The sequence below is a fragment of the Ictidomys tridecemlineatus genome, chromosome 2, assembly GCF_052094955.1.
Source record: "Ictidomys tridecemlineatus isolate mIctTri1 chromosome 2, mIctTri1.hap1, whole genome shotgun sequence".
Lineage (NCBI taxonomy): Eukaryota > Metazoa > Chordata > Mammalia > Rodentia > Sciuridae > Ictidomys > Ictidomys tridecemlineatus.
Genome location: NC_135478.1, coordinates 226,223,470 through 226,249,042, shown reverse-complemented (window position 1 = coordinate 226,249,042; position 25,573 = coordinate 226,223,470). Strand labels below are relative to the sequence as shown.

The window sequence follows — 25,573 nt, the reverse complement described above, 5'->3', positions numbered from 1 at the left end:
TTGAATATTTTGACCATTCATGCTGTCTGGTGAATATACTTTTTTAAAATCTCCTATTTTGTTATTAGCAGTTTGAGAATGTTAAATTTCATGCTCTTTTAATATGTTAAAGATTGTGTTTTGAGATTTTCTTTCTGCTTTTCTCTATTTCCTACCCTCAATACCACTTCTAGCCTACCTCCCCAGTTTTGGCCCAAATCTAGGAAAACTCATTCTTTGTCATCATCTATTCCCTTGTCTTATAACTGCCTTTACCTCTAAGTCATCATACAGTATTAATATTCTATTTAAAACATGTTTAAAATATTAAAACATGTAGTTTTCTCGGCTTGTTAGGCAGCACTCTTTTTTAGATTAATATTCCTGACAATTAATAAAATTCTTCACTTATGTAACTCATTCATGTTAAAATATACATAAACTTGTTTCTTACTTTCCTCAATGGAATATTTTTTGGTAACGTAGTACTTGGCAGTAGTAGATACACAATACATGTTTGAATGAGTGAGTAATAATTTTATGAGCCACCTTTACTTAGTTATTCTGCCATGTCTTTGTCATAATAATTGCACCTTAATTTTTTCCCCTCATTTTTTTCTCTACCAGCATCTAAAATTGGGAAATGAGTGTGAGAAAGAGCAAGATGATGTCAATCCTGCTTAATTCATAGGATCAAGTGAGATAATTATGTGAAAATGCTTTGCAGACTCTAAAATAGTGCCTTGTGTGAAATGTTGAAGATGGGGTTGTCTGTACCAGGTGCCCTCATCTGACCATGTGCTGGCCACAGGGTAGGTGTTAACATTAGAGTCATGATAAACATCCTGTTAAAATTATAATGCTCAGGTAGCTATGCTCTCTTAAGAGCACACTTCCTTAGTGATCTTCATATATACACAGTTACTTCTTCCCCTCAGTCTTACCACTGACAGAATTACATTTTTTATCCTAAAGTGGGTACATATTAATTGTAAAGCAAGTAATCACCATACGAGGAACACATTGTTAAAAAGGAAATCTTTTTATAATCCATTGTTTTTCTAGCCCTTACAGCAATAAGTTCTAGTCTGTTTATAACCACAAGTGATTCTGCAGTCTTCCCTGCTGTTTGAAACCCAGTCTGTTTTATTGATTTCCTCCTTATACCTCGTACAGCCTTGATGTTTCTGCCCTGAGCCTGTAGAACACAGTAGAGAAGACTATGTATTAGTTCCAGGCTTTCAGCCTAAAGAAGTTAACAGCCTCAGCTTTTATATTCTTGGGAGCCTCAAGTAACATGCCAGAGGTCCCCCTTCAGCTGCCCAGCCCAAGGAGCCCAGAAGAATGACCCAAGTGAGACTCAGAACAAGTGAGTCTTGGCTATAGAAACACTAGCAAGTGAACAGTGCAATTGTTGCTCTCATTGACTAAGCTTTGTGCTGGTTTGAAATGTAGCAGTGGATAGCTGAAATAGCAATTTACTGCTTGAGGGGGACCTATGTGTGCTTGTATTTAATGATATTTTTATCATGTTATTTTGAGATTTTAACTAAAGTAGTTACTATAAATCATCTGTAGTTTCAAATTAATGATAGATGTAGTTATGAAAACACTTTTTCACTAAGCTTATATCTGTCTTATGGGGGATTATTATTAGTAGTAATAATGATGGCACTTATTGAGCACTTGGCACTTATTGAGCACAGAAATACATCCTAGGTATTCTACATGTATTTTCATTTACTATGTACAATATTTCTAGAACGTAGGTCCTATATAACCTCCATTTTACTATGAGGAAATAGTTCAAGAACACTGGAAAGTTAAGATAGTAGTCACCATCCTCACCTGCATAGTAAAAAAAAATGTAAATGTCTTGTTTCCACTTTCCCCGTGCTTGTTTTTTTTTCCTAAATCAAGTTAATATTGAGTTAGAATGGATACTTATATGTAAATTATAAGTGTAGAGTTAGATGTTAAATTCCCCTGTGTAACCTCTATCCCAATCAAACAGAACATCTGCATCATCTCAGAAATTTGCACCCTTTTAAATTAGTCCCTCACACCTCTCTCCCAGGCAAGTACTGATCTCCTTTCCATCCCAGTGGATTAGTTTTATTTGTTCTGAAATTTCACAAATTGAATAATGTGGTAAGTTTTTGTTGTACTGTGGGTAGTATTACATTGTATAGTTGTACCTTCATTTGTTTTTCCATCCACCTATTGGTTGTTTCCTGTACTTAATTATTGAAGAATAAAGTTGTCACAAGCATTTGTATATGTCTTTGGATATAGTATTCTTCATATTCTGTAAGAATTGTTTCTTGTTACATATTCTGAGTAAAAGTTCTTTTCAGAAATGTATATTGTAAATATTTTGCTTATGATTTATTTATTTTGTATCATGTGTGGAATCTTTGCCTACCTAAGGATCATAAAGATTTTCTCAGAAGTTTTCCTCTAGAAGTTTATGGTTTTGAAGTGGGTTTATGATTAATTTCAGATTTTTGTGAAGATTTTCTGAAACTCAAGGTAATTTACATATAGAAAATTTATTCTCTTTCAGCGAGTTTTGACAAAGTTGTGTGACTACAATCTGGATATGGAATAGTTCCGAAAGAAAGTAGTTCGAATAGAACCCTAAAGATGATCTGTGCCTCTTTCTAGTTGTCCCTCCCCACTTTTTGTTTTTCATCCTTGTAATTGTGGATTTTGTTTTATTTACAGTGCTAGGAATGGAACTCAGGGACTCACACAGCATAGGCAAGCTCTTTACCCTTGAGCTGCACCCCTACCCCAACCCTGTAATTTTGTCTTTACCAGAATGCGTGATAAATGGTGGCTCACACCTGTAATTGTAGCTCCTTGGGAGGTGGAGGCTGGAGGATCACAAGTTCAAGGCCAGCCTAAGCAACTGAAAAGACCCTGTCTCAGAAAAGGGCTGGGGATATAGCTCATTCTTAAAGTGCTTGCCTAACATTCACAAGGCCCTGAGTTTGATCCCCAGCACCAAGAAAAAAAAAAAAAGAAAAGAAAAAACATGGTTCCATACTTGTTCAGCTGCTTTCTTAGATTTCTGGCTCTAGAATCTTCCTATGATGATCACTTAAACCAATTATTAGAAGGCAGCACTGATTGCCTGTGTCTTTTAGAGAAGTAAAAGTTCATGGAGGAATTTTACTTCTGGACTGTCAAGAGTGGGTGTAGAGTCAGAGTGATGTAGGTAAAGTTCCATAAAGTAGAAGTGGCTGAAGGTGCTTATCACTGTGGAATACAAAATTATGATCTAGAAGATAAGTAAGTTGAATGATTCTCCTAAGGAGATATTATACTTTTTTTCAGTTCTATTTTCATACAGTTAATATTGTAATCAGGATGGTTTTGACTGCAAATTAAGTCATTCTGGTTATACAGAATGGATGGATAGAAGACTAGAGGTTGATTGAGTGGACAGTCAACTCAAAAACAGGTTCTTTCCATCCTTCCTTTTCTGTCTTCCTTGATGATGTTGACTTTGAGATGGTGTGGAATATTAGAATCATCTGGGGGAAGGAGCTTTTAAAAGACTCAGTGCCTGACCCCACACCCTGTACCAGTTGGATCAAAATCAGTGGATGTGAGATCCAGACAGTAGTTTTGGAAATTCTAAGTGATTCCTGGGGCAGCCAAGTTTGAGATTCAGTGTTCTAAACTCTCCAGAGCTTTGCCTCTCCAAGTGTGGTCCAGAGACAAAGAGAAAACCCACACCTCACTTCAGAGCTATGAATCTGCACTGAACTCTTTGCATTAATGTTGGCAACACTGCTTTAGAATACTGGTTTTCAAAATTGGCTGCAGATGGGAATCACTGGATGGATTTTTAAAGATTTAAATACTGAAGCATAGGTCCATCTCTAGAAATTCTGATTTGTGGGGGAGGGGGCGTCCTAAAGTATTACCCGGGTCCAGGTTTGGCTACTGTATCCCCATATATACTTAGCATGTTCATTTGTTTGCTGTAAATTGGTAATTAGATACAGCAGTTTGATCAGGTTTGGATAGTTTCTCCCTTCACCCCACTGATTGCAGAGTGGTGGTCTGTGTTTCCATCAGAAGGCACATAAAATCTGAGTATTTCTCTCCTTATGGTGTTGATAATTGCTGGTGATCATTATTGCTTAGCTACATTTATTCATTAGTTTAAAAAACCATGGTAACTGCTGAAGCTGTATCCTCTTGGTTACAGGAAATAGATATCCAGATTTTCTCCCATTTATTGCACTTACTTTGAGTGTGTTTCTCCTGATTATCTTTTTTTTTTTTTTGTACCTAGGAAGGGGTTTCATCTGTTCACTGTATTCCAGTACCTGAAATTGTGCCTGCTGGCACATAATAGCTGCTTTAAAAATAATTGAGTTTTATGAATGTCTTCGGGTATCAGAATGGAATGAAATGTTACCAAGCTTGGAATTATAAAAATTAGAGCTTGTAGGAGGTAGAAACGGAAGAAAGACATATTGGGGAGCTGATCTTGTTTTACAAAAGCAGTTCTGCCTTCATCTAAAGAAATGAGAAGGTCAAGTGAATGCTTAACTCATTTAGCTCCAGGGAATTGGAAAGGTGAATAAACCAAATTCCTCTTCTCTGGAAATGTCATAATTTAACTCTATGGAGATAAATATCCAGAAGTCACAGCTTGCCTCTGGCCAGTAGTTTTCTAGTTGATTCTTTAAATCAGTTGTGTTCTTTCAGTTGTTTTCCTGCAGGTTTCATTGATGTCTGAGTTCCTTTGTAAAGTTAGAGAGCTGGTTCTTTTCCTTAATTGCTTCCAGAGTTTGAACCTCTATTTATTTGACCTATTGTTCAAGACTCCTCAAACTAGAATCTACATACTATTGTCAAGTATTGTAGCCAGTTTCCTGTAGGACACATACTATGTACTTGCACCCCCATGGGTGTATTTAACTTGGATTGGTGGGATGGAGTTGTAAGTGGCTAAGATGATTTTCTATAGGCTGCACTCATCTTCAGGGTCAAGCATGCAGCACCCAATTGCAACAGCACCTATTGAGATCTTTCTCCGACCATACAGCATAAGGGAGCACAAATTAGTGCAAACCCTTGGCTTTAATATATATTTCAGAGGCAGGGTTATAACAAGCTACCTGGAATGGAATTATTCCATAATGAGACTGCTGAACTATTTTATGAAAAGGTTTAGAGGACACCAGGAGGGAGCAGGTAGAGAAAAGAGATAGAAGAGCTAAGGTAAGCACTGGTGCCAGCCTATTTCTTGGAGTCAGTGATGATTAATAACAGCCAGGCCTGCATCACAGGTTTCAGGCTCCATTCAGAGTCTGATGTGCACGAAGACTGGGTGGATAAGAGGATTTGGAGTAGAGAGTGCCTCCTGTATGTATCTTTTAATCATGGCTGTGTCTTAATACTGGCTGGCCCCTATTATGTATTCTTTAAATGCTCATGATCTGAGCTCCTGGTCTGAACTGGAGGATTAGGGAACACCCTGGAGGCTGAGGCCACTGATTGTAATAGTTGAACTTGTTGCCCAAGGGCAGTAGTTCTCAAACTTCACCTCTGGGGCTTGTTTGTATTCTTTACCTAGAGCTTTCCATCCTGGAGGTTTAAGTAGATTTAATAGTTTGCATTTATAACAAGTACCCTGAGCTAATGCTGGGCCGTCCTCTCTGCCCACACTTAAACATATAGAACTGCTAGTGTAGGAGGAAAAGGAGTCACCCATAGAGGAGCCTATGGAGATTGGGTGGAGAGGGGAAGACCTGACTTGTTAAGGGTCACCAGCCCACACAGGTGCGGGGGATTTTTCCAACAATTAGGCAATAGCATTCGAGTAGATTAAGATCACAGAAGGCTCAGAAAAAGGAAATTGGAGGCTTTTGACAAGAGGGTAATGGGAAATGATTTATCTTGGAGTTTAAGCTACATACAGAAGGAAGTGAAACCTAAGGAATTGGTAGGATCATGGTTTACTGTAGCATATTTCTAAGCTTTCTGACTGCAACCCAGTAAGAAATGCATTTACATTGTTACTCAGTCATAAATGTGTATAACAAAGACAAATTTCATGACACCTTTACTTACAACCCAGTGTTCTTGTCATGGCTCATTAAGTTGATCTCATGATCCAGTGGTGAAGAAACACTGCTTCAGAGGTGGTCTGGATTCACTGCCAGAGTACTTGGGTCTGTCGATTGGTCAGCACTGGGTACTCAGGAGGTAGGCTACTGAAGTGGCATGGAGATCATACTGGTGGCAAGACCACTGGGCTTTGAGGCTAAGTTGTTCAAGAGTGTACTAGCATGAACATCAAAATTCCTTGAAATAATGTTAAGAATTTGGACTAGGGACTGGGGCTGTAGGTCAGTGGCAGAGCCACTTGCCTAGCATGCCTGGAGGCCCTGGGTTCAATCCCTTATAGCAAATAAATAAATACTGAAGAAGAACTAGGGAAGAAGAGGGCAGTCCTGAAAATCAGTATATGAAACTTGAGAGACTAATTAGTAGACAGAAAACCTATTCTCCATCATCCCAGTGAACTAGTAATATGTAAACTGTTCTAGAGAATAGTGGAGGGTGGGGGTAGGACAGATAGTACAATTAGTTTTTCTTTTTTCAGAACACATGAAAACAAGTTCAAAATTAATCTGAAAACTATTAGAGTAGTTGTGTAAAACAGTACCTGTTTCTCAGTAATCACAAAGTATAAGTATCAGCTAACAACCTTAAAGGCACACCCTCTATAGCGAAAATATTGGGTAAAAAAACCTTGCAGGGTACTGTTTTTGTCTTGCCAGTTTTTTATCTTTGCCATTTTTACCTGTTAAAAGTTTAGAAGAGTGTTTTACTTTTGGCTTTTGTATTGGTTTTTGGTATTTTTGAGAAATGAGGCGTTGAACCAAGCACTCTACCACAGAGCTACATCTTCAGCCCTTTTGATTTTATTTTGACACAGGATCTGGCTAAGTTGCCTAGGCTGACCTTGAATTTGGGATTCTCCTGCCTCAGCCTTCAGAGTAACTGGGATTACAGGTGTACATCACCAGGCCTAATTTAAATGATTTTTTTATGGTTTGTATATTTGGTGTTTTTTAGTTTGGAGGAAGAGTATGTGGAAATTGTTTGTTGGGATTGGGATGTATTCTTTTAAAACCTTTTGGTAACATGTGTTAGGAAATGAGTGATTTATATCTGTTACTGTGCAGATATGCTTACACCTGATCATGTGCTGCTTTTCTGTTTTCAGATCTCTCTTGGATTCTTGTCATGTAACTCTTTTCTCCCAAGAGTTGATCTGGAGTTTGGGATTCATCTTCAGTTGTACAGATTTATAAGCCTTCTAAGCACCAAGTCATCTTTAGGAAATAGTTGGTATTTCAGAACCTGGGGTTTTTAAGGACAAAAGCCAAGTTAATGCGTGAAAGTATGAGGGAGGCTTTTAAAAAATGATCACAATGAAGAACATAATTGGCTATAGATCAGTATTGGCCTTTTAGTAGCTGCCTGCAAGCTGCACACAGAGCTGGACTGCAGTCGCTGAACTGTTTCCTCAGAGACATCCCCTAAAGCCAGAAAATTTGGTAGCCAGAGCTGAGAACACTTGAAAATAAGTAGGGGGATTTGCTTACAAAGATTAATATTCAATGCTGACTTATAAAGATTCAAATACTAGTTCTCTAATAATCCCCCCTTTAATGAAAATGGGGTAAAATAGCTATGTCATGTCAGCAAATAGAGCTTTTGTGTCCATTTTTAAAGTCTCAATAATTAATCATCTCCCTTAGGAGGAGAGTCCAAGGGAAAATCATCTTTTCTCTTCAGTCCCACTTATGCTAATGTCCTCCCAGGGGCTGTCTGATTGAGAGATCCAGTTTATGCCAACTCTGGTATCCCAACTCAAGACAGACACCAGTCAGGATTTTGTTTTTGCCAGAATGATTACTTATGTTTTTCAAGTTAAATGTTAATATTGTCTGTCAAACAATTTATTCCCTTTATAATAAAAATAGGGAACTCTGTGTAACAATATTGTATCTTTTAAATATAGTCAAGCCCTTTTATTTATCCATTTTTTCACTTTGTTGTGCCCAGCCCATCTCTTATGCTATCTTGTTTAATGTATGTAACTTGGATGTATTTTGCTTAAATGTGGCTTTCTGCATTTCATATGGTAGTTCTAGAGGCCGTTCACCCCCTCCTTCACCCTTCCTAGTAATTTTTTCTAGGGCCAGTATAGAGGCCAGTGCAGAGAAAGTCCCCTCCAGGGTTTCTGCTAGTTTCCCACCTTTGGGGATCTTATATATCATATACGATCCCTTTCTTTTGTTTTATTTGTTGACTGAATGATTGATTGCAGTACTAGGAATTGAACCTTGGGGTGTTCTACCAGTGAGCTACATCCTTAGCCCTTTTTGTTTTTTGAGACAGTCTTGCTAAATTTCTCAGAGTAGTTTCAAATTTGTGATTCTCCTGCCTCAGTCTCCCCAGTAGCTGGGATTGCAGGCATGTACCATCATGTTCAGCTCTTCTACTACTTTTAATTCAGTCCTACTTTTAGAAACATTACAGGACTCTCTTTATCCTCTTTCCTTTTTTCTTTGTAATTTGGACCTTTATCTTAGGGTAAATTTTGCTTTCTTCCTTCTTTTCATTTGTAAGATGTACATATAGTGTCTCATACCTACATAAAATTAAAGGTTTTTTTTCTTCAGGTAATAATATTAGATATACATAAATAAGAATTTTTTTAACTCCCTTTTCAGTTTCACTGACAAGGTTTTTTTCTCTCTGTTCACTACTTAAAATAATTGTTACATTTTGTGGGCTAGCATGATTTCTTTTTTTTTTTTCAGTTGTAGATGGACACAGTACTTTTTATTTTTATGTGGTGCTGAGGATCGAACCCAGTGCTTCACACATGCTAGGCAAGTGCTTTACCACTGAGCTACAATAGCAGCCCCATACAGCATGATTTCTTTTGAACACAATCTAGTTGAAATTGATGGAGTTTCTAAACTACTGTTGCATCCCTATATGGTAGACAGACCCATGATTGGATGCCAATGAATACTAGTTATTGTTCCTTCGTCTCTATGAACTGTTTTATATTTATATCAAGTTAAGATCTTTTGTAGTATCTGAATCGAAGACTGGGGTCTGACCTTTAATCTCATTCGTTGATTTAGAAATGAGTGTCTACATGTGTCAGGTAGTACACTGGTCTTAGTGAACAAATAAGAGGACAGTTTCAGCTAACCTGAAGTAGTAAGAAGTAGTGAAACAGGATAGATAAGAGACTGTTAGGGGCTAGGTGCTATCTTAAGTCAGGTGGCCTTCTCTGTAGAACTGATGTTGGAGCACAGACCAGAGTGACAAAAATGAGTCATACCATCAGATCTGGAAGGATGGTAGCTAGAATAAAGAGGCTAAGGTAGTAGGAACTTGGCAGAAACACCAGGGATGTGACTGGAGCCTGGGGGGTTCAGGGGCCAGAGAGGCAGCCAGAACTGGCAGGTTGTGGTCAGAGATGAGAATTCATTCTGACTGCAGCAGGAGTCAATGGGTCTGCCGATTTTCTTGATTTTCTAGCTGTCTCCCAGCAGATCCTGCTTTTATTCCAGCTTTTTAATGAATTGATTTAATTTTTGAGCCTGTGGGGAATGTCTTGGTGTGAAAACCTTTCACAGCTTGTGAGTCTGCCTCCCTGTGGTTTTGTGCCCATCATTACAGACCCTAGCAGTGCAGGGTGTGATTGTCATACATACCTTTTGAGATGGAAGAGAATATGGCAAGCATGTGGAGCATGTGTTTAATAATGTTCTGAGGATGTGAAAGAGAGAGGTTTAGAAGTGACATGAGGGAGGAACAACTTACTATTTCTTTCTTTCTCTCTCTTTTTAAGTTGTTAGACCTTTATTGATTTATTTATTTAATATATGGTGCTGAGAATCAAACCCAGTGCCTCACACATGCCAGACAATTCACTGCCGCTGAGCCACAATCCCATCTTGATGATAACTTAATCGATTTGAGTTCTCCATGTTTCTTCCCAGAATAGTTATATACCCTGTTCTGAAGTTCTCCAGTAGAAATTTCAGAAAACAAATAGGGAAGTGGGAAGTTCTTGTGTTAACATGTAGGCCCAGTTGGTACTGGTGAAATCTAAATATTTCTTTCTTTTTTTTTTTTTTAAGAGAGAGAATGAGAATTTTAATATTTATTAATTTTAGTTTTCGGCAGACACAACATCTTTGTATGTGGTGCTGAGGATCAAACCCGGGCCTCACACATGCCAGGCGAGTGTGCTACCGGTTGAGCCACATCCCCAGCCCCTAAAATATTTCTTAATTTTCTAGACACTCCCAGGTCTTTAATGCTGAACAATTGGAATAGGATTTCTATCTGAAGGAGTTTTTGAAATAAAAGGCTTATGTTACATGTTTTCATATTACTGATGTTGAAAGCTATACTTGGTAACGCTTTTAACAGCCATATATAAAAGAGCACATGTAAACTACATTTTCATAATAAAATTAAATAGCCAGATTTCGAGGACACCAGAGGAAGTCAGCCTAGTTTAGATCTTCTTGAAGAGTCTACAATTTAACTGGATATGTGAAGTCCTTATTGGTCAGTGATACTTGTTAATGTCTTAGAATTGTTTAGTTCATAATGGCTTAATTGCTTTAAGTCTTATGTAAAGCAAATTAAGGAACGGTACTTTGCTTTTTGAAATTGCTCAAATGATAATTACAGATGTTTTCTGACCCTGGTCCTTTAGTTTCTTCAAATTTAGAGTGACTTTTTTTTTTTTTTTTTTTAAGCAGAATCTGTCTACCTTAACATGCCAGTACATGCTGAGCTGTTGTTCTCTTCCATAGGGAAATCCTCACTGACGATTCAGTTTGTTGAAGGCCAGTTTGTGGACTCCTATGATCCAACCATAGAAAACAGTAAGTATTGTTTTGAGTTCCTCTAAGTTGAGAAGGCTTCTTTTGCATACAGATGGTCGTGTGTATTCCTAGAGGCCTTTATTGTAGGGAGATATTCAGTTAAATCTGTGTTTTTCCAACTAGGGTCAAAGAAAGTTTCCAGAAACTTTATCTACTTTACACTGAATGATTATTTTCATTCAGTGCCCAAATTCCTTGCCATGTAGAAATTGTTACTCATGTCACTAGGATCTGGTCCTCTCCTTGAATGTTCATATCCAGAATATGCTTCAAGAAAATAGTAGTAGAGAGCACATTCTTTTTGTTTTTGTTTCCTTTCTTTTTTCCTCTCTGAAGTAGCCTTTTTAGAGAGTTCAAGCTGAAAACACTCCATACCCTAATCCCTTACTCTTGCAGAAGCTTAGCCACCCCCAACCACTTCCAGCCCTAAAGACGTGAAAGAGGTTACATAGAAAGAAGCTATTCTGGGGTTGGAGCAAATAGTTATAGCATTAAAAAGAAGTTGGCTCAGGGAACCTGTTGGCATTTCAGGCCATGTGCAGAAAAAAAAGCACAGACAACCAGAACCAGCCACAGCCAACCTTTGTTTAGTTTGAATCAATGGTTTAAAAATCTTCCACAAGAATTCTAGGGACCACAGAGGATAATCTAAATAGTAACATCCAGGGAAGCTGAGTTGCTGGGAGTGAAACTGATCTTATTTCAAGCTATTTTAGAATCCTAGGTAAACCCTGGAACCAGTCTTCTCAGATTCTTGAAATCAGGTCTTAGATCTAAGATTTGTCAGCAGGAACACAGATTTAAATATGGGATGGATCAAAACCTTCTGTTATGGTAGACATAAAGCAGACTGAACAACTCTGTTCATGCCTGCATCTTGCAAAAGAAGTACTTCAGTGCTTTGCTTTTTAACAGAGGGTTTGCAGACTGCAGGTTAGAAGGGCACACTGCTTGTTTTTGTATAGCGCAAGCTAAGAATGATTTTTTTTTTAAGTCCAAAGAATGTTGTGACATGTGAAAAGTATATGAAATTCAGGTTTCAGCACCCAGAAATAAAGTTTTATTGGAACATTTATGTTATTGCCTTGCTTATTTCTTTACATATTATCTTTGACTGCTTTTGCTCTATAGTGGCATAATTAAACTGTGTGGCCTACAAAGCCTGAACTATTTACTCTCTGGCCCTCTACGGGGAAAGTTTGCTTAACTGCTGGCTTAAAATTTCTTTTGTGCCCCACTATCCTGGTGAAAAAGGAAATCTGTCCTTTGCTAAACTAACTCAAGACCACTTTTGGAAGTAATCACTGCTGGTTATCTGCAGAGAGGAGTCCTGAACAGGCTGTATTGCATTTAGCTGGGTACTTAGAGAATAAGCACATTAATTTGATGCTAAGGTGAATGGTTTGGTTATCTATCCGCTGGAATAAGAACATAAGAAAACAAAGATCTTAGCTTTAATATTTGCTAAATATAGCAAATTGGGACTTTATGGTCTTAAAAAGATAAGGCTGATTTGGGAATTTTATTCATAGAATAGTAGAAGATCATTTTCTTGGTAGCTCTGCATGTAATAATGGTTATTATGATTGTAGATTTGTACCACTTAGAGTTGAGTTGGAAGGAAGATCATGGTGTTTTATATAAATACATTTTCTTCATAGGTAAGTAATTGATAGAAGAAAGTTCAACTTACATATTATCTGAGAAAATTATCTGAGAAACAGAATGGTATAACTCTACTTTTTTTGAGATGGGGTCTTGCTATATCATCAAGACTTGTTTCCAATTATTGGGCTCAAGCAGTGTCCTCCCAAGTAGCTGGGACAATAGGCACACACCTCCTCTCTTGGCTAGACTGGCTTCCCAACAGTGTCAATGTCATCTTTATTTGTGTTTTTAAATTTTTTCCCAAAATGCTCAACAGTGAGGGCTTTTTTTTTTTTTTTTTTAAATTTCAAACATGAATTCAGTTTATTCATTAAAGTCTTTTAGGCAAGAGCAGAGATGAAAGTCAAATTTCATGACTCCCTTGAGGGTTTGTGAGGCATATTCTGGCATGAAAATCTGTTCAATTTCTGTCCACTCTGTGTTAGTTTTGTCACGATGACCTAGCAAGAACAACTCAGAAGAGGAGAAGTTTATCTTAGGCTCACAATTTCAGAGGTTCAGTCCATGATTAGCCAACTCTGTTACTCTGGGCCAGAGGTGAGGCAGAGAGAACATCATGGCAGGGCATGGCAGAGAAAGCTGCTCTCCTCCTGGTAACCAGGAAGCAGAGAAGGCACTTGAGGAGCCAAAGACAAAATACATAATCCCCAAGCACTTCCCCTGGACCACTTTCTACAGTCATGTCCTACCCACCTGTAATAATTACCACCCACTAATCCATTCAAATTATTAATCCACCAAATGGATGAATTCACTGGTTAGGTTATAGCTTTCCCAAGCATTTCACTTATCAGTATTCTTTGTCTCACGTGTGCTTTCAGGGTCCATGTCATACCTGGACAACAACATCATGTTTCTGTTAGTCTTTGCTAGACTATCTATTCTACCCTGATTCTATTTGGTGGAAAAACATTTTAGCAATAGCAGTGAATTCTAAAGAGAGGAAAAGGTTATTGTGAACATTTTGCTAATATGGATGATTTTCGGATTTTAAAAAATTCAGTACTCCCTAGGTCTGGAAATTATCTAGCAATTTATTTTATAGTTATCTTTACAGTGGGAGAATGGGCTATTTATAGTAGACATTCAGTGGTGTCAGATTTCAATGAAGTATTACTGTAAAAGCTAAAATTTGGAGATCCTGTCATCTTTAACCATAGGGGTATAAGAAAATAACTTGAATAAAACCATGTGTTTTGTAGTTTGGGAAAACTTTTAGGCCAGAAATATGCATATGCAGAAGTGCTTTGTCATCTACTATTGCATTAATCAAACAAAATACAGACTTACTGATACAGTAAAATTAAACAAATGTGAGCTTATCATTTAAAAAGCAAAAATAGCAATAGTTTATAACCTCTGCCATCTCACAGTAGCACTATTGATGAATGATAAAGCTCCTAGGAGAATTTGGGGAATTCTAGACGTTTTGCAGTGTTATCAAGCTTGCCTGCTGCTAGATTTTCTCAGTGGGATATGAATTAAAAACAACACTGAGCACATTACAAAGTGAGATTTGTGTTACTTTAGTAACACAAATCTCACTTCATGAATGCCAAATTTAGCAACCTCTGTTAGCTTGCCTCGTAGCTGCTACTGGTAAATAGCTATTAATCTACTTAAGGGAATTTGAGGGTTTTTAGAATGGAGTGTATTAATTTCTCTAGTAATTGAAAAAGGAGGATAAAGAAGGCTTAAGGAAAGTGATATCAAGAGAAAGTCAGCTTTCTGTTTCTACTCCTGGTTGGAATTAGAGGACAGAATAGACTTGCTGCTGTTCTGTCCTCTCTTCCATTTTTTTCTACAGTACCAGCAGAGGCCCTTTCCCATGATAAAATAGAAGGTCTTCAGTTTCATTTTCTGCTTTGTGTAAAGGAATTTAAATCCCTTTATATGTGAAGATCTCCTTGAATGTTAGTATTTTCTTTCCTTTATTTCTTATGCACAATATATTTCTTGCCCTCTTGCTCTTAGGTCACTGGCCAGTACTTCCCCAGGCTCCTTGACTGATCTTGTGCATCTCCCTGACTTAGCAGTATAGGTTGCTTTGCACTCCCGACCTTCCCTCTTCAGTTTGCTATAGACCCACAAATGTGCCTCCCCAGCCTCATTCTCTTCATTGATATCTTTATTTAACTGCCCTCGTTATCGTGGTTATTTAATAAGCATTGCAAGCTTAACAAACCAAACTATTCATCCCCTTTCTCTTCGACCCCCAGTTTTCTTCCCCAGTCTTTTCTTAGATTTAGCAAAAGCTCTCTTCATCTTACTGTTAAAGCCAAATTTTAGAATCATCCCAACTCTATTCTCTCATGACCCACTTCTAACCAGTCAGATCCTTTTGGTTCTGCCTCTGAGCACATCCAGCGTCCGTCTCCCCACCCCCCCCCCAATCCAGTCCGTCATCATCTTTTAGAGATCACAGCAGTCTGGTTAGTCAGGATTGCTGGTTACTGTGTCGTTGGCTTCTGCTTGACTACCGCTGTGTTCATTTTCACCTGTTATTCAGGCGAATATTACCAGAGTGACCTTTTAAGGATATAGATCAGATCAGGTTACTCCCCTACTCAAGAATCATGGTTTCCCATCACATTGAGAATAAAGATCCAAAGTCTCCTAAGGCCACCTTATACTCTTCCAAACTGTATAACTCTCCAGCTAGCTATCTACCTGCCTTCTTTCTTAGCTTCAGGTGCTTTGACATTATTGCTTTTTTTCACTTCCCATGTGACCTGTGTCAAATGATCTTTCCCCAGATCACACTGGATACCAAGCAGGGTAGGTAGGTATGTGAGTCTCTTCATGACATGTCAGCTCCCAGTCAGGAACCTATAGCATCTCAAGCACATAGAACAGTGCTGCTGGTAGTGACAGCAAAGAAGTAGTTTTTGAATGAATGAATGATGTTTGTTTCAGGAATTTTGTGATAATTATTTACACATCATAACCATCTGTGCTGAGTTCTAATTAAGGGTCATTGGTTTTATTGCTCACCAATGTTTCTCATAATTTTCATCAAATTGAAACACACACTTGTGTGGAGGGTAGGGTGATGTTGGGGATTGAACCCTAGGGCCCTTTACCTTTTGAGCCCTTTTTATTTTATTTTGAGACAGGGTCTTGTTGGTTCTAGCCTCAAACTTGGAATCCTGCCCTAGCCTCCCAAGTCACTGGGATTAAGGCATATAGCACCATGCCTGGCAATGTACACTTTTTGACACCTGACTGAAAGGTTCTCACAGATAGCCCACTGGCTGACAGTGATCTCAAGGTCCTGCAGTGCCAGTTGATCCCAAATTGGAAAAATCACAATGCAGTTCTTTCTTAGAATCAGTGAACAGGTCACATTGGCATTTCCCATCTTGAAATACTCCGGTTCAGTTTTTATCTGGTTCACCTGATTCCTTAAAGTGATCATTTCAGAAAAGGTTGGAGGATAGTGTACAGTGTTGGCCTGCTGGCACTCCTGCTTGTATTGAAGAGAGTAAAGCTAGTGATGTTAGCCACCATCTCTTCTTGTGGAACTTTTATAGTTAAGATGGGATTTCCTGTCTTCCTCCTTATAATGTAAAGTTTTCTTGAATAATTTGCATTTATTGTTTTGTTCTTCTTTTGGGGTATGAGAACAAAGTAGGACCTCAGGTGTGCAAGGGGTGTATTCTGCTACCTGGCTCTGATCACAGGGAATGACCAGCCAAGATAGGCTGGGACTGGGTATACAATATTCTGTTACTGTTGATGGTTTTTTCCTCTTTTTTGTGAATGTTTATTTGGAGCCTCTCTCCTTAGAATTCTGAATTGACTTCCCAAAGTTATTAAAATCTGATCCCCATCACCCTTGGTAAGGTAAAGAAGTTGATGATCAATTGCTTTGATCTTTAAGAAGGAATGGTGGTTTCAGTACAGAGCATTTGTTCCATTGTTGCTTTATCTGTTGATAAAATTGTTTAAAATTTTTATGTGCTTAAAAATTCTTAGCACTTCAATTAATATTAGTTATTTATGCTCTTGATACCAGAATACCTATACATTAATGGAAAGTTTTTGTGGTTTTGTTTCATTCTAGACCTCAGACTTTATGAAGTACATTTCAGTTATTTACAAGAGAAAGGACTCATCACAGAGCGTTCCGATTATTTTTCTTGGATATCAATGGTCTAATTACAGTTTCTTTTGGAAAAGACTCCGGGTTTTCCCAAGCTGAGCTGTGGTCAGCCTGAGTGATTCTTAGTTAAATAACGGAAGTAGGGGAGAATCTATACAACTCCAAAGACTCATTTCTTTTCATTCATGGAACCTTTTTGTGAGATTATTAGGGACCCTGTGCTTGATGAGTTGTCATTATTCAAACTTTTAAGTGGTCTAGAGTTAATTTATTTAAACTAATACTTAATTCCCTTTTTCCCTGTAGCTTTCACAAAGTTGATCACAGTAAATGGACAAGAATATCATCTTCAACTTGTAGACACGGCTGGGCAAGTAAGTGACCTCTGGAGCCTCAGAATCTCATGCAGCATGTCCAATGGCCCGAGCCTAATAGAGTTCCAAACACTGCAGTGATGCCAAGAAAACCCCTCATGCTCTGTGTAAAACAGAATGTTAATATGCTATCTGTTTTGTCTTTTCTAAGACATGTATGGCAGGTTTCCAAGTCACTTGGTTTTCTACTTTAGGATTGTGTGTTCTTAGCATTGTGAGGGTTGACACTTCCTGCAGGACGGTGTTTTTCTATATTCTGAACCTCAGTTCTGTATTAAGAGAATTGCATCAGCGCTCCCTCCATCCTATGTATTCTCCTACATTAAGAGCAAAAGCATATCTTTCTCAGGGGACCAGCAAGAGAAGAGTAAGGGGCAAAAATAGCTGGTTACACTTACACAGACTTGGGCACTGGAACACTGCTTTAATTGGAGCCCAAGATCCAGCTGAGTGCTGTCTTTAGTTTATGTAGTTAGATTATATGATGAGAACAGATTTGAAAGTGATTACTAGATTAAAGATTATCAGTTTGAGTTGTTAGACAGTAGGTGATTGCCCCAAGTTAAATTATCCCTCCAAAAGGACACTCACAGGTTAATCATTATAGCAGTGATGTGTAAAATGGATCACCAGGGGAACTGACTTGGGAACAAGGGAAAAGACAGAAGAGTATTGCTGGAAACAAACAAAAAAAAGCCCTTTTGACAGCTTAGCTGCCTGGTTTCCATGGCACCCAGGACCGCCTTTACTAGAAACCATTCTATTAGATTGAATTTGTCCCTGTTCACTGGAGGGTGGGGAGTGTAAAGAGCTGAGAATTCAGTGCCTCACACCTCCTTCCCTTGCATCTCATAATCACAAAGGACTAGGCTAGCAGCAAGGTGGGTGGTATAATCTGATCTGCCATATTGAATGAAGACTTCTCTGGAATCTGGGGAAATTGGAGTATACCCAGGATAATGTAATGTGTCCTGTGGTCTGGGAATAAATTCCCTCTGCTTTATGTTCTGAAGTGAATATAGAAGGAAAGTATGTCCCCCTCATAAAACAAGAAATAGCTATATTGAGTGGTGTTAGCACTGGAGAAACCCTGGAGTTTGCATTCTGAAAGCTTGGATGAAAATAAACCAAATGTGTCCATCTCTGAGCTGATACATAGTGCTGTGGGATGCACCTCCCTCCCTCACCCCATGTGATCATACTTGGTGGTGGATATAATACAACTTTAGTATAATCAGGACGTATTGGCAGTCCTGTTCAAGCAGAGCCATCGTGGGCTCTGCCCTGCAAGGCACTTGTTCTGTGGCAGAATGTAAACTGGGGCTAACTGGAACAGAGGAGAAGCAGTTGACAAGATTTCCCTGAGCCTCTGGGCAGGGAATTGTATGAGATCCTGTATCTTGTCTTTATGGTTAAGGTAACTAGATCATTTATTGCCTGAGCCAAGACATTTAGTGGAGGGGGTGTTGCTGGTAATGGCAACAGGTGTAAGCTTAGAGTATCTTGGGCCAATAAGTATGGCCTTTCCATTGATATTGGGATTCTGGCATTAAGATTTTGGTTTGCTTTTATATCCTTATTTGAAATCTTCTTTAAGAACTTATTTAAGCTCCTGAAAAGTAGAGGTAAGTATGTAAACTGATAAATCGTTTCCATGAATATTGCTGTAGAAACTTACATCAAGCCAGTAGGGACCCAGGGCTTCCCAGGTGTCTAGAGTGTGGACAGTTCCACTGCCTGGCTTTGAGACACAGCATTTCTTACCCAGTGACCTCAAGAAAGTGAATGAGCCTTGCTGGGCCCTCACCTTCATCTTTAAAGGGGTGGAGACGGTGTCATCTGCCTTCATAGACTATTATCATACACTACTCTCTCTAGTCCTTGTGCTGAGACTGGAAGAGACCTAGGTGATAACAGTTGATATCGACAGCCATGAATGTCTGGGGGGGGGTGTGGTAGCACAGGGTTCTAGACACTGGCAGAGCTGGAGAGGAAATGTTTTGATGCTAGTTTTCCTTATCAGCCTAGAAGATCTGTTCTTGGAGGTACTATTCTACACTAGAGCCTATGCTTGAAACATTCGCAAGTGTTTTAATGATATTGTAATACAGATAATGAAACTGAAAGAATCACACTTAAAGGAGTGAGGATATGGCATATGATAGAACAGGAGCAGAGGTTACATTACCAGCTCTGCTGCTTCTCTGGGTTCTGTTACTACTGGAAAACAGTGTTTAGAGAATTTTTACACAAAAGTATACCTATACTTGATGACTTTGAATAATTGGTTCTTGTTGCAGCTGATAGTTCTTAAAGATAATATTCAGTTGGGAGATAAAAATAATAAGATACACTTGTATTTATGATTCATGAGGGTGAAATAACTGGCATCTTCCTGCCTTGGTTCTACTCCACATTCTGTAGAAAACCTGATGAAAATGAAACTCCTACATTTGCATTCAAACTGAGCTAGTTCTGGGGTTAAGACTGATAATAGTAGGGAGAAATGATGAAAGGGCAAATTCTTTTAAAAGTAATCTGTTGCCAGGTGCTGTAGTCTCAGCTTCTTGGGAGGCCGACAAAATATCTCGATTCTAGGAATTCCAGACTAGCCTGGACAATGTAATCAGATTCCATCCCCCTAAAAAGAAAAAAGATGATGCAGAGAAAATTTGTTTACTTGTTACTCCTTTTAGGAGTAAAATTACACTCAATATATTGCTAAATTACAACACAGATAGCAGGTGGTATTTGATCAGTAGATGAGATGGGGACATCTTCTGAAAAATGCAATATTAGGCCATTTGCCATTGTGTGGACATCATAGAGTACACTTTACTTGCATAGTCTACTGCAGCCTAGGCTGTACAGTGTATGTGTGTGTCTCTAGTATAGACTTGCTCCTAGGGCTGGGAACAAAACAACCGAAGAGAAAAATGATTCAAGAGACAGTGTTATTTTTTTCATTCTCTCTTTTTTATATGTGGGAGGAGTAGTACTGGAATTTGAATTCAGGCCCTGGAACATGCTGGGCAAATGTGTGCTCTCTGAGCTACACCCTCCCCATTTTAAAATAAATAGAAGGAGTATACTGTAAAATTTCAAAAAACATACTATAGTGTAAGTATAGAAACCTGTAACTGTTGTCATCTTCATTGGTGATTATATGACTATATGTGTTGTATATCTTTATACAACTGGGTTGGAAGTACAGTCATATAAAACCAGCATCACCACAAAGTGTGTTGTGGTACTCTGTTAAGATGGCTACAACTATAGCATCACAAAGGGATTGGAATTTTCTAGCTCAGTTGTAATCTTAACAGCACCACCACGATATATTTGGTCCCTCACTGACCAAAGCATTGTTAACTTGGTACATGACTGTATAGCACTGTGGTTTCATTGCCCAGCTAGGGATAATGATGAGCTTAGTTTAAAAACAGGACTGTTTTTAGTTTGTATAAAGTACTTTGGCTTGGCCTAATTTTGAGGTGAAAGCATACACCTTAAATGAATTTTTGAGTAAGAATGTGAGCTGTCGCTGGACTTTTCATTCCTAGGTACTTGGGAGGCTAAGGCAGGAGGGTTGTAAATTCAAAGCCGGCCCAGGCAACTTGGACCCTATCTCAAAAAATTAAAAGGGCTGGGGATATGGCTCAGTTATAGAGCACTTTCCTAGTATGCATGAGGTCCTGGGTTCAATCCCCACTTCTGAGGAGAAAAAGTTCTATTTTAGTAATTGAAATAATTCAATGACAAGACAGTGAGTAATGGTCAATTTTAAAATGGAATTTAAATTCACCTTTAATTTTTTAAAAAAAATCAGTTTAAATGCACATGGTACAAAAATAAAATTTGCATAGGAAAATAAATAGAAAACTTAGTCTTTTCCACTCTTAGCATCTTTCACAACCCCTATTCTTTGTTTTTGGTATATGCTTCTAAAGTATTTTGTACATGAATATGCAAATTAGTATTAAGTTGTTGCCATTATTGCCACCACCAATAATGTTGCTGTGAATGTCTCAGGTGTCATGCCAGGTGTCTTTTTAGATCTGAAAGAGTATATATGTAAGGAAACTTATGGGTGTGATATTGCATAAGGCCAGTTTACATTCTTGCCATCAGCAAATGAGAATGCCTGCTTCCCAGCCCCCTACCAGCACCATGTGTTACCAGATCTTTAAATATTTGCCAATTTGATGGAGGGAAATCGCACCCCAATGTAATTTTAATTTTTTTTCTTATTAGAAGGGACTTTGATGCTATTTTCTTATGTTTGAGGACATTTGTATTTCACTTTCTGTAAGTTATCCTGTTTGTGTGTTTTGCCATTTTTTACCTATTGGGTGCTTAGTCTTTACTTATTGACTTAAGAGATCCCTTACTATGGTGCAGAAAATTAGCAGTTTGTCTATGACCTGAGATGCAAGGTTTGTTTTGTTTTTAGTTTGTCTTTTTTGTTTGGGTTTGGTTTTGGTTTTATTCCTTATGATAGTACTGGGGGTTGAACCAAGTACCTCATGCATGCTTAATAAGCAGGGCTCTACCACTGAGTTATATCCCCAGCCCCTCAGTTTGTTTTTTGTTTATGGCTTTTGTTTGAGATTTCAGCCAGGAAGAACATTTTTACATTGAAATTTATTGATTTTTCATTTATTTAATTGATTTTTTTAAATTTCTCCCACCTGCTTTGCATTTACTCTAAATTTTCATCTTTAAATACTTGATTCCTCTCAACTACATTTTTGCCAAAGTGCATATCACAGATCTGACATAACCAACCATCCCAAGACTGCTCTGTACTTGTTCCTATACATTTTTATTCTTACTGATTTGAAATGTCAATATTGAGCTGGGCATAGTGGCACAACCCCGTAATCCCAGCTACTCTGGAGGTTGAAGCAGGATTGCAAATTCAGGATAGCCTGGGCAATTTAATGAGGCCCTCTCTCGAAGTAAAATTTAAAAATGGCTGGGAGGCCAGGCGCCATGGTGCATCCTGTAATACTAGTGGTTCGGGAGGCTGAGGCATGAGGACTGCGAGTTCAAAGCCAGCTTCAGCAACTTAGCAAAGCCCTAAGCAACTCAATGAGACCTTGTCTCTAAATAAAATACAAAAAAGGGCTGGGGACATGGCTCAGTGGTTAATAAGTGTTCCAGGGTTCAGTCCCCAGTACACACACCAAAAAAGGCTGGGGTTTAGCTCAATGGTAGGTTCAATCTTCAATACTGGTTTAATGAAAGTTGTACTGATAATGAAAGCAGTTGTTTAATTTTGCATTTATAGTAAGTTCTATGAAGTAGAAAAGCTATTTTATGATTAATGGCTATTTTTTTAATAATATCAAAGAAGTTTAAAACAAAACCCATTTGTTTGTTTATTTATTTTTTGGTGGTACTAGGGATTGAACCCAGGGCCTCGCACGTGCTAGGCGAGTGCTCTACCACTGAACTACATCCCCAGCCCTTTTTAGCATTTGTTTTGAGATAGACTCTCCCTAAGTTGCCCAGGCTAACCTTGAACTTGGGAGCCTCACATGTAGCTGGGATTACAGATGTGTGCCACAATACCCATGATTCTGGGCCATGAACAGTAGTTGTGACCATACTGTGGGTTTGCAAAGTCAGCAGACACTGCTTGATCTGATGGTGGGGTGAGTTTTCTCTGATAGTGTTTGGGTACTTGGGGTATGTGGTATGTTGACAGTTACATTCAACTGAGGATGAAATGTTTGTACCAGTGACTCCTGGTGATGAAATCTATGTTGATATTAGAACTTTTTATACACTTTAACAATTTAGTATCTAAAGCAAAATTTTGTGAAACTGCTTCATAAGACTAGAGACGTTATTGCATAGTGTGTACCTTCGTATTTAACTCCTAAAGTTGTTCAGAAATAATTCTTTTGGTCCTCAAAGGTCTTGAATACACTGATTAGTTCTAATAGTTTTTTACTCTCCTCTTTCTCCCTCAAATGGTGGCAGCAGCTTTCAAACAACCCATAAAATGATGCCCAGGCCAATTGACTTACATGCAGAGAATAGGACAAGCCATAATTTGACAGTTTAAGAAAATACAGATAGGTGTAACTAGTAGGCATTATAATTTCCTATGAGGTCTAAGATGAATGTCTTCATTAAGCACATTATCACCTCTAAACCGTTTTTAAATCTTCAGTATGAAAACTACATTTCTAGGATAATAATACACTTTGTGTTTATTTGTTTTTCTTTGATTTTTTTTGATTTCTGTAGTATATGAAAAACTTTGGGTAAATGTGTGTTTGTTATGGTCTATGAAGACTTTAATTATTTTTTCTTTCACAGGATGAATATTCCATTTTTCCTCAGACATACTCCATAGATATTAATGGTTATATTCTTGTGTATTCTGTTACATCAATCAAAAGGTAAGGCTTCAGTTTATTTGTTACACATAGATAGCACAAATCCTTTTAAAGGATGATGCTAAATTAGTAGTAGTAACAATTAGACTTGATTATTATACAAAATGTATTTTAGTGGTTCCCCCCCCCCAAAGCAGTCAGGTTATTAAGGGGAAAATTAGTGTCACCCATACAAATTCTGTTATGTTAATAGAATAAAATCTTTTTTTTTTTTTTTTCTTACTTTAGGTTGCCTAGATAGTGATGGAACATGACTTGAGTTTTTCTGCTAATTAAAATGGGAAATACAGCTGGTCATAGTGGCATACATCTGTAATCCCAATGACTTAGGAGACTGAGGCAGAGGGATCACAAGTTCAAAGCGAGCATAAGCTTGTTTAGCAAGACCCTGTCTCAGAATAAAAAATAATAACAGACTGGGAATGTTGCTCAGTGATTAAGCACTTTTGGGCTCAACCTCCAATACCAGAAAGAAAAAAGAAAAGGTGTGGGAGATTTGTGAATTGGTTTTGTGTTTTCACCATATTGATCTGGAATAGATTTTCCAATACAATTTGGGCAGCTGAGTTTGGTGAATACTTTATTCTTTGAATTTGCAAAATGAGGTTTTATGTAATAAAACCTCATCTATATAAAAATGAAGCCACTGTTTTTGTTGCTAAGGTGGATTTTGGTTCCTCTAGCCATGTATTTATTATGCTATCTCCCATTACCAAAGCTGGCAAGTATTGTCACTAGTGACTCTGAACAGAATGGAGATGGTTATGTAGAAGCAGACCCCTGGGCATTAGGAATAGCTTGTTTTCTTCGACTTAATGGAAATGTCATTGTCAGTGGGAGGGAGTTTGCTATGCAGTCTGCCTTAATAATATATTATTTGCTACCGTAAACAATCTTTGATCAGAAATGTTTTGTTTTCTACCTTCAGTAGAAGGTGGAATTGACAAGAGGTAGATTGACAGAGAGGTAAAGTAACTTGCTCAGTGGGGCATTGACGGTATGTGACAGTGTTGTGATTCATATCCACGTCTACAATGCCACAATCAAGTCCAGCACTGTCCAGTAGAACTTCCAACAGTGACGGAAGTCTGTAGTGTGCTGCATGTGGCTATTTAAATGGCTACAATTAAAAATTCATTTCCTCAATTACACTAGTTACATTTCGGGTGCTCAGTAGGCACATGTGGCTGTCAGCTGCCATATTGGACAGTGTCTAGGATCCTTATCGCTGCACACTATCCTGCCAGTGAAAATTATAGTCTCCTTTTCTCTAGGAATGTGTTACTTAACATTTTTCTCCATGGCAGGGAAACATACTTTGAGATGTTAAGATTTAACTATAAACTGTTTGGATATTGTGGCCACTCTTGTGAATAGACCCCACACTGGCAGTCCCTGAGAAAGCCTACAAGTGAGACAAAACCAAGGATTAGAACTATGTGTTAAAGAGAACTGGCGAAATGTGAGAAATAGAAAGTGGGGAGGCCACCCAAACATAGATATTATTAGCATCTTCGAGTGTTTCTTTCTGGTCTTTGTTTTATTCTGTGTAGATTGTTCTCTTGTTAATATTTGCTTTCTGGATGCTGTTTTATACTTTATTTTTCATGGTTTCATATTTTTATTTACCATATATATTTTCCCATGTTTCTTACTATTTGAAAACAGTAAGTTGTTATATAAGATTCCTTATTCAATAGTAGAAGGACTTACTTTTCTACCTGTATGGGGTTTTTTTGTTTATTTGTTTTTGGTTTTTTTTTTTTTTTGGTCACTAAAAAAAGATTAGATTTTATACATAAAATCACTGCCTTCTTTTTAATTTGGTACCAGAGTTAATTTACTTTTTGACTTGGAAGAATACCTTAAATAGTGAAACGTTCATTCTTTTTTTCATACTACTTACAAATATTTTTCTAATTTGTGTTATGTGTTTTTAGAATTTATTTGTTACACACAAAACTTAGTCCAGGCTTCATTTGTTGAATATATTCTAAGGGCTGGGGATGTGGCTCAAGCGGTAGCGAGCTCGCCTGGCATGCATGCGGCCTGGGTTTGATCCTCAGC

The 25,573-nt window shown here is 38.0% G+C and overlaps 1 protein-coding gene across 5 annotated transcripts in view; it reads left to right on the top strand.

Moving 5' to 3' along the window:
- Positions 1 to 25,573, top strand: part of Rheb (Ras homolog, mTORC1 binding) — a 45,469-nt gene that overhangs the window by 11,150 nt on the left and 8,746 nt on the right. The window contains exons 2-5 of one of the 5 annotated variants that reach the window (XM_078040852.1): positions 10,224 to 10,289; positions 10,875 to 10,946; positions 17,026 to 17,093; positions 23,427 to 23,509. In XM_078040852.1, coding sequence (XP_077896978.1) covers positions 10,224 to 10,289; positions 10,875 to 10,946; positions 17,026 to 17,093; positions 23,427 to 23,509 — 289 coding nt within the window. Of the gene's footprint in view, positions 1 to 630; positions 792 to 1,191; positions 1,349 to 8,846; positions 8,919 to 10,223; positions 10,290 to 10,874; positions 10,947 to 17,025; positions 17,094 to 23,426; positions 23,510 to 25,573 lie in introns of those variants that run through there. The other 4 variants (XM_078040851.1, XM_040291241.2, XM_021727283.2 and 1 more) reach the window with 4 other exon arrangements.